This window comes from Bubalus bubalis, chromosome 16, assembly GCF_019923935.1.
Source record: "Bubalus bubalis isolate 160015118507 breed Murrah chromosome 16, NDDB_SH_1, whole genome shotgun sequence".
Classification (NCBI taxonomy): Eukaryota; Metazoa; Chordata; class Mammalia; order Artiodactyla; family Bovidae; genus Bubalus; species Bubalus bubalis.
The window spans coordinates 38885740-38894762 of NC_059172.1; the positions used below are offsets into that span (position 1 = coordinate 38885740).

At 44.2% G+C, this 9023-nt stretch overlaps 1 protein-coding gene across 1 annotated transcript; it reads right to left on the reverse strand.

The window, feature by feature from the left end:
- Positions 1-2443: 2443 nt before the first annotated feature.
- Positions 2444-3966, reverse strand: MRPL17 (mitochondrial ribosomal protein L17). Its single transcript, XM_006049429.4, has 3 exons — positions 3735-3966; positions 3352-3420; positions 2444-3022 (listed from the first exon to the last, which is right to left on the reverse strand). Exons 1-3 carry the CDS (start codon positions 3906-3908, stop codon positions 2747-2749), a joined length of 519 nt encoding a protein of 172 aa, XP_006049491.1. The 5' UTR covers positions 3909-3966; the 3' UTR covers positions 2444-2746.
- Between the last annotated feature and the right edge of the window lie 5057 nt (positions 3967-9023).

The window sequence follows — 9023 nt, forward strand, 5'->3', positions numbered from 1 at the left end:
AATCCAGGATAGAGAGGTCTTAGATTTCAGACTAGGGAGGTGTGTTTACAGATTTGAGAAACACTATGGGAATAAATTTCACATGACGTGCTAATTTTACTGCAGAAAATGAGTGTAACATTAAGTCTCTGACTTTTGTAGTAGTTTCCTTTGGATACTGAGCTTACACTGCCATTGATCTACTGAGACTAAATTTGTTACGTTTTGAGGAGAATGGGCATACCTTGTGAAGCTGGAGCCTGAATAGAGAATCTTTACAAGTAGGAGGGAATTTTTAGTATATATGGGCCTCTCTTGGGAGTTTAGAATTTATTAAATAGGTGCTAGCATGGATTTGGGGGGGCATATTTCACCTATTTAGGTGAAGACTTGCCATTTATAGATGGACTTGCCATTTATAGATTTATAGGCCTGATTAATGAAATTGCTGGAGAAGGCAATGGCACCCCACTCCAGTACTCTTGCCTGGAAAATCCCATGGATGGAGGAGCCTGGTGGGCTGCAGTGCATGGGGTCGCTAAGAGTCAGACACGACTGAGCGACATCACTTTCACTTTTCACTTTCCTGTATTGGAGAAGGAAATGGCAACCCACTCCAGTATTCTTGCCTGGAGAATCCCAGGGACAGAGGAGCCTAGTGGGCTGCTGTCTATGGGGTCGCACAGAGTCGGACACTACTGAAGTGACTTAGCAGCACTGAAACTGCTACATTGTTATTTCCCTGGTGTTATCCCAGTGTTTATGTTCAGTCCAGTCCAACTTTGCAACCTGGTGGACTGCAGCTCATCAGACTGTCCATGGAATTTTCCAGGCAAGAATACTGGAGAGGGTTACCATTTCCTACTTCAGAGGACTTTACCAACCCAGGGATTGAACTTGTCTCTTGCATTGGCAGGGGAGTTCTTTACCACTGCACCAATCCCTGAGCCTTTAGTAAATGCTTTAGGATTCACATACTCTATCTACTATACAAACTAAAACATTAAAGGGGATGCAGTGTCTCTGGAGACCACTGTGGCAATGGACATGGCCCATCAGGCTGTGAGCTCCTTGATGGCAAAGGTTGTTTCTTCTCAATTCTATATCCTAGTATGTAGCCCAGGGCCCGACATATGGCCAACACTTGTTAACTAGTATATCCCTAGTGCCTAAAATGATGCTGGGTGCTAGCAGATGCTGAATAAAACACTTGGGGAACTACTGAAAGCCCCAAAGGAAGGTATATTTCTGGGGCCTAAGAGGAAAAGATACAAAAGTCCAGTCATAACCCACCTGTTACCAATACGTAAAGATGTGGTTTTAATTTTAAGGAAAGTGCTTTTTCTAGGAGTCAAGGCTGACTCCAAGATATCTGGCTAAGGGAAATGAGTTAGTGCCAAAAAAGACAGAAAGGGGACAAATTCTTTTGGAGAAGCATTCAGAGTTCAATGTTTAGTCAATAAATGTTCTAAGTGTCTACTATATGTTACTCAAAATATAATGTCAGAAAGAGCTGTTTTGTAATAGTGTAGAATACCGGAGACCGTGTTGGGAGCAGATCAGTTTCTCAGACTTGGGCAGGTGTCCTGAAACAGGGCCAGAGGAGCTGTCACCAAGGCTAGTATCTGTCTGCTAGACTGGTGAGCCCTCCACCCGCAACCTTATTATCTCAAACAGTGTATGGGTTTGGTGGGCCAAATACCCTCTGAAGGTCTGCCCTAAGATAAAAATCTCTTTTTCCCACTGTACTAGAAATCTGGGATCTTCTAGGCCCTGCTATCCCGTGTTCAGGCAGGGATGATAGCTCCAAGACTTCCCATGACTATCACCCAAGAGAAGCCTCTGAGTGTGAGGGATGGGCAGCCTGGCTGGGCCCAGTCTGGCTTCACAGTTCCTAGTGCACATAAAGGAACTTCCTACTTCTCACATCCCCTGACCATTCTGAAGCCGGATTTCCCTCTTCCGAGTTCCCAGAGAGGCCCAGATTTGACAACAATGAAAACTTCCAGGAAATTCCCACGGATTTAACTTCCTAATCTTTCTTCCACTTCTACCCTCTCCTTCACCCCTCCATTCCCACCCCCAAAGGAAGGAGCTTATCCTGCAGTCAACATCCTCTGCTAAATGCTTCCACTCTCCTGGCCAGGTTGCTGGTCCTCTCCTCTCAAGTCCATTCAGGGTTTGAGGGGAGCACTTGAGGGTAACATGTGATCCTGTCCAGAAACAGAGGAATGGAACCTTGAAGGTTCCTAGGGTACCAGATTATTACAGAAAGTTCACTTCTAGATGTTCACCCTCCTACCCTTGTCAGGAAGTAATCTTTAAGAAATCCCAGGGGCTCAGTCTCTATGCTAGATAACAAAACTCAATCACCTATGGGGGCTAGTTTGGAATTACAGAATACATGCCCCAGATAATCAGGCATGAAGAAAAACAAAACTGTGTTAATTCAACACAATCCAGATTAAGAGCCAGAAACATGCCATGAATTTACTACCTCATACAGACCGATGTGGAGAGTTCTCATTCTCCAGAAATCCAAAGGGGGGAAAACAATCAGTTTACATACATACAATGGATTTTTACCTATTGTGCCAAGAAAAGGGTATCTGGCTCTCAGAAAGTTCTGGGCTCCAGACTCCAATCAGACAGTCCATTTTACAACTCAAGCTCCAGTTTTCAGAGCTTAAAAGAGCTCCCAAGGCCTGTGATCATGGGCAGCCTTGATCATGGGCACTGATGAGGGCCACATGCCCTTTGGCTTCAGTTAAACCTCTGGTGTTTGAGCTGGGTGGGAGCTGCGGGTGCTTGCTTCCTGGTCCTGCCGCAGCCCCTGAAGCAGCTGGTTTAGGAGTGTAAGGTTGCTGTCTCTGCGTGGCAGAGGCAGGGGTGGGAGACAGTTCCCTTTGTACTCAATCACTGCCATTTTGGCCCGATCCTGCTGATTCCGATTTGGGATCTGCAGCATTCTCGTGTAGCCCCCATTCTGACCTTGGTACCGAGGGGCCAGTACTTGAAACAGCTTTGGGATCAAGTCTTTCTCCTAGAGGGGTAGAGTTTTCCAGGAGAGAGCAGGGTCAGGCACCATCACCGAGACATTAACTTTCAGCATCCCCAAAGGTAGGGTCCAAACACACACCCCCCCACATGCCTTCCCTCACCCTCTGACGTGGTATTATAAAGTGATCAATTACAGACAATTGTGTAGACTGAGATTCACGTTAAACTCAACGTAGGACATATATCTCGAACTTAGTTCACATTTGTCCTTAAGTGCGTGCCTTAATTCCGCCCAGTTCCCTTTCCTTTAACAACTCCCTTCCACTTAGGGACCAAAGGATAAGATCTGGGAAGTGGACAGGATGCACTCACCGTGAGCCAGAAGTCCGCCATGCGCATGGCTCGTTCGTTGGTGTCTCCCAGCTTCCCGTAGTCAATAAGCTGTGAGGACACAACATCACTGACCAAAATCCGAGCAAGAAAGGAGGCGTCAATCTTAATCCTGTAATGCCAAACTGCAACCTATTCATTCCATACGGTAGCAAAGCATGTCGCTAATTCAGGCTACCTCTAACCACGCAGTCCTAATCAGGTCTCCATTTGAGGGGCCACAGGAGTAGGTTCAGCTCACGGTAATAAGGAAAGAGACTTTCGGCACTGTTTACCAGGGCGGTCCCAATTCTTCCCCAACTCCAGCCGGATCCCGCCCCCTCAGGACAGACCTAGGAGAGGAACAAGAGGGTCACTCCCCTTACCTTCTCGGCGTAGCCCCTCAGCTCGTCCACGCGTGCCCATGACGCCTCGATGCGTTCGTGTCGCACCAGTCCCGTAAGCAAGTTCTGCAACAGGTGAATGCGGGACTCAGGACCAAGGCCTAGGCGGCGGTATACGCGGCCGTGGGAGATCGCGGCGGCGAACGACAACCGCATGTTCAAAGCTTCTCCCCGCCCCTGTGAGGCCGGAACTGGAAACTCAGAGACGCGGCCGAGAGGCGGAGCTTAGAGGACTCACGCGCTTTACGTAGCTGCGTGGTGGACGTGTTTGCGCATGTGTATCGGAGTCTGCCTCGTTGGCAGCCTTGGGGAGGGCGGGGACGGGGCTTTGACCTCGTCCGGAGGAGGAGAGACGGGCGGAGTTTGGTCTATCGAGCGCTGCTGGTTTGCCCGGGGACCAGGCGCCCCCTAGTGTGGAGTGAGCAGGCTGACGGTTTCTCTGATGCTGCGACAGTCGTCATGTGACCCCGCGCTGGGAAGCTCCGCCAGGAGCTGGCTGGGAGAGTGAGTACCTAAGGGGAAAGTGCCTGGCGGTGTTCCAGTCTTCAGGCCGGCGGACCTGCTCTCTGAGGCGCGGGGCATGGGACACGCTGAGCGTGTCATTTTGAAAAGAAAATTGTTTTCAGTAGTAATGGCGAAATGAATGAATAACAATAATAGGAAAGAAACGGAAATGATGAAATTTTTCTTTCCTTGAAGTTGTTGACTGGTAAAAAAAAAAAAGCACAACGTGAAAGTTGAGAGTTGTTTTATCTAGCAGACAAAACTGAGGACTTGATCCCAGGACACAGTAGCTAAGATAACTCCGAGAGGGTATGATGGCAGAGGGGGTCGTAGAAGGGGTTTAGGGTGGATGGGGGGCAGAAAATATAAGAGATTTTGCAGGGAAGACAGGGTAGTTGGAACATCAAAAGGATTACTCTTAAAGAAAGCCAGATATCTCAAGGAATTTAGTGCTTTTCTATGTATGAGAAGATGCAAGAGTCTAGGCTCACTTAGATCATTGTTTTGATATGCACCCCAGCTATGGGGGGCTAGTATCCTGTTTTCTCATCCTGTCTCCTCAGGTTGCTCTATTCATTCAGTGAGTGGCTGCAGTGTCTGATGCTTCACTGGGGAGGGTTCTGTCCTGAGTTTCCTTGGGGTTTACTGTGGTGGAGAGGAGGTGCCTGCAGTGGCTGATGACTACAACATCGTTTGTTTACTGATGTGGCAGGCGACATTTTTAATTCGCAAAGCACATAGAACCATCCTAGTTCAAGAAAAATTACTGTGCTTAAAGGAAAAGTAATGATTTAATATTTTTAAATTACAAAACTGTGTTTTTTATTTTAAAAGGGGAAAACATACATATGCATTTATGTGTTAAAGAAATGAACAATAACATTATAGTTTCTGGTTTTGAGCCTTTGTGTCAGCTGATTTGCCATGACTTAGTGAAAATTGTTCCTTGTTGAGAAGGCAGTGGCAACCCACTCCGTACTCTTGCCTGGAAAATCCCATGGACGGAGGAGCCTGGTGGGCTGCAGTCCACCGGGTCGCTGGGAGTCGGACACGACTGAGCGACTTAATTTTCACTTTTCACTTTCAAGCATTGGAGAAGGAAATGGCAACCCACTCCAGTATTCTTGCCTGGAGAATCCCAGGGATGGGAGAGCCTGGTGGGCTGCTGTCTGTGGGGTTGCACAGAGCTGGACATGACTGAAGCAACTTAGCAGCATGTACTCAGATGTGTCCCCCCACAAAAAATATATGCTAAGTCCTATCCCGCCCCCACACCTCCTGTATCTCCTTCAGCCAGTACCTCAGGATGTGACTTTCTTTGAAAATAGAGTCCTTGCAGATGTAATTGGTTAAGATGAGGTCATACTGCACTAGTTCAGTTCAGTTTAGTTGCTCAGTTGTGTCCCACTCTGTGCGACCCCGTGGACTGCAACTGGACTAGGGTGGATGCCTAATCCAAAATGGCTGATGTCCTTATAAAAAGAACACTTTTGAAGAGACAGAGACACACAAGGACAATGTCATGTCACCAGGAAGGCAGAGATCAGAGTTGTCTAATGCAAGACAAGGCTTTCTGGCAAACATGAGAAACTTAAGAGCAAGTGAAACTGTCAAGTGTCCTTTTGGGAGGCTCTGAAGAGTTGTGGTCCTTTATGTCTCAGTGCAGAAATAATTCAGCCAGAGGCAAAGTGATAGATAAGAACTGATTTATTAGGATAGGATGCTTGTGAGACTTACAAGCAGGCAGACAAGAGGTTGCTGCACCCCAAGAACTTACTGGGCTACAGTTTTATAATCAAAAAGTGAGGAGGAGGAGAAGACGACTTCTTCGTAATTCTTGAGTAGAGGTCATGCTTCCATCATTTGTTCCTCCTCCAGCCTGGGCAGGGGAGTTTTCTTGTCCCTACATGGTCAAGCTAGGTCCACAAATTATTGTTTTTTTATGTGTGCACAGAGCATGTCCTAACTTACTGAGTTCATTGGTCAGGATGTGGGGCTCATGCTACCACTGTTTTCTTGTTCGGGGCATGTCTCTTGCTTCTGTTACATGGTTTTGTTGCTAAGCAAGCCTGCTTTCTTGAGTTATCATTAACTTACAGGGGTCTCCCATATATTTTTCTACTTGCAGTCCCTTAGTGGGATTAACTATTTAATCACCTCCTTCTTTCCTTTACTCTGTCCCTGTCACAAGATGTGGAACAGATTCTTCCCTAGATCCTTCAGAGAATGCTTGGCCTAGCTGACAAGTTGATTTTGGACTTCCTAACTATAAGATAGTAAATTTCTGCCCAGTTTGTGACATTTTGTTACAGAAGCCCTAGACGCATACTCATGTTTGTTAAAAAGCATATTTATATTTGTCATTCTGTTTTCCTCTTAGATAACCAGAGAACACTTCTTGTTAATTTTAGTTTTGAAAAATTTCCTTAGTCTGAAGCAACAATTATGCAAATAGGAAAAGTCTTAAAGATATGGATATGTTGGCAGAAAATTATACAAACCACAGTTCACAATAAATTTCAGAAATTGCAGTATTCTCTATGTCTCATTTATTTGGGATTAATTTTTGCAGCTTTCAGTTATCTCTGCATTTCAGTATAACATCATCATCAGAAAATTCATCCTAAATTTCTACTGGTAAAATTTGGTTAGATTTTCTTTGCAAAATTCAGGGAAATTGAATATTGACACGTGTTATTTGATCCATTGCTTTAAAAAAGAAATATCCACATGGTGAAAATGTACAGCATCAAACATTGTCTTTATTCATTTAGGTTGGTGCAAATGTAAATGTAATTGTGGTTTTGGATCACAAATTTTAAATCATTATAACTAAGCTCAAACACATCTTTATTAATTAAAATATGAACCAATACAATCAACACATTTTTGCCAATGAGGCATAAGTTTGTTTATTCCTGTAGTGTAAAAATCTGTGCTTCAGGATTGGTCAAACTCCTGGAAAGCATTTTCTGCCTCCTGCTGGTTGTGGAAGCGTTTTCCCTCCAAACAGTTTTCGAGATGGTTGAAGAAGTGATAGCTGGTTGACGAGAGGTCAGGTGAATATGATGGATGAGGCAAAACATCACAGTCCAATTCATTCAACTTCTGAAGCATTGATTGTGCAACATGTGGTCAGGTATTGTCGTGGAGAAGAATTGGGCTCTTTCTGTTGACCAATGCCAGCTGCATGTGTTGCAGTTTTTGGTGCAACTCATCTATTTCCTGGAAGGACTGATGCTGAAGCTCCAATACTTTGGCCACCTGATGCAAAGAGCCACCTCATTAGAAAAGACCCTGATGTCGGGAAAGATTGATGGCAAGAGGAGAAGGGGACGACAGAGGACGAGATGATTGGATGGCATCACCGACTCTATGGACATGAGTTTGAGCAAGCTCTGGGAGATGGTGAAGGACAGGGAAACCTGGCGTGCTGCAGTCCATGGGGTCTCAAAGAGTCAAATGACTGAGCGACTGAACAACAAATAAATTTTCTGGGCATACTTCTCAGATGTAATGGTTTCACTGGGATTCAGAAAGCTGTAGTGGATCAGACCGACAGTAGACCACCAAACAGTGAACATGGCCTTTTCTTGGTACAAGTTTGGCTCTGGAAAGTGCTTTGGACTTCTTCTTGGTCCAAGTACTGAGCTGGTCATTGCCAGTTGTCATATAAAATCCATTTTTCATTGCATATCACAATCTGATCGAGAAATGGTTTGTTGTTATTGCATAGAATAAGAGAAGATGACACTGCAGAACATCGATTTTTTTATTTTCCAGTTAGCTCATGAGGCACCCACTTATCGACTTTTTTCACCTTTCCAATTTGCTTCAAATGCCAAATGACTGTAGGATGGTTGACGTTGAGTTCTTTGGCAACTTCTTGTGTAGTTGTAAGAAGACCAGCTTTGATGATGGCTCTCAATTGGTCATTGTCAGCCTCTGATGACTGGGCAATACACTCATCTTCCGTGCTCTCATCTCCTTTGTAAAACTTCTTAAACCACCACTGCTCTGTACATTAGTTAGCAGTTATTGGGCCAAATGCATTGTTGATGTTGCGAGTTGTCTCCTCTGCTTTATGACCCATTTTGAATTCGAATAAGAAAATCAATCATATTTGCTTTTTGTCTAAAATCTTTTCTGTAGTCTAAAATAAATATAAAATAGACAGCAAGTAATGTCATTAGCAAAAAAAACATAAAGCAAGAAATGCGCATTAAAATGATACCTAACATAACCATATATATTTAAGAATGTATTCCAATATCAAATGGTAAAGTTCAACAATGCAAACCCACAGTTACTTTTGCACCAATAATATTTTTTGGCTGTATGAGACTGTCATCTCGTTTGTTCTCCTGGAAGTACTCATATTTTGATTCTTTTTGTCTGTCACTTTCCTTATATTTTGTTGGTGCATAGTTAAAGGCTTTCTATACAATTTTGTGGATTGATGTTCAAGGAACAATTTTAAACCTTGGTGTCTTACTTGTGTCCAAGGCATATTCTGGCTGTTTGCAGATACTTTTGTGTCTGATTGACCTCATTTGAAACTTCATCTCAAAACAAAAAATAACTCAGGAGAGAAAAATCTTATATGAGTAGGATTATTTTAAATTTATAGTTTTAGAAGCAGGGCTATGTTCTACCACAAGGATTGGAGGCACAAAATGTGCCTGATATGAGCTTGAAAGTTTACAAATTGTTATGAGTTTATCAGTACTGTGAAAAGTAATATATGTGGCCAAATCTGACTATGTA

Bases quoted from the DNA above. Each gene is read 5' to 3' on its own strand.
- MRPL17 (XM_006049429.4), bottom strand. From the start codon at position 3,908: ATGCGGTTGTCGTTCGCCGCCGCGATCTCCCACGGCCGCGTATACCGC. The intron at 3,421-3,734 runs GTAAGGGGAGTG...GTGTCCTCACAG, and splicing joins TGAGGGGCTACGCCGAGAAG to CTTATTGACTACGGGAAGCT. The intron at 3,023-3,351 runs GTGAGTGCATCC...CTACCCCTCTAG, and splicing joins TGGCGGACTTCTGGCTCACG to GAGAAAGACTTGATCCCAAA.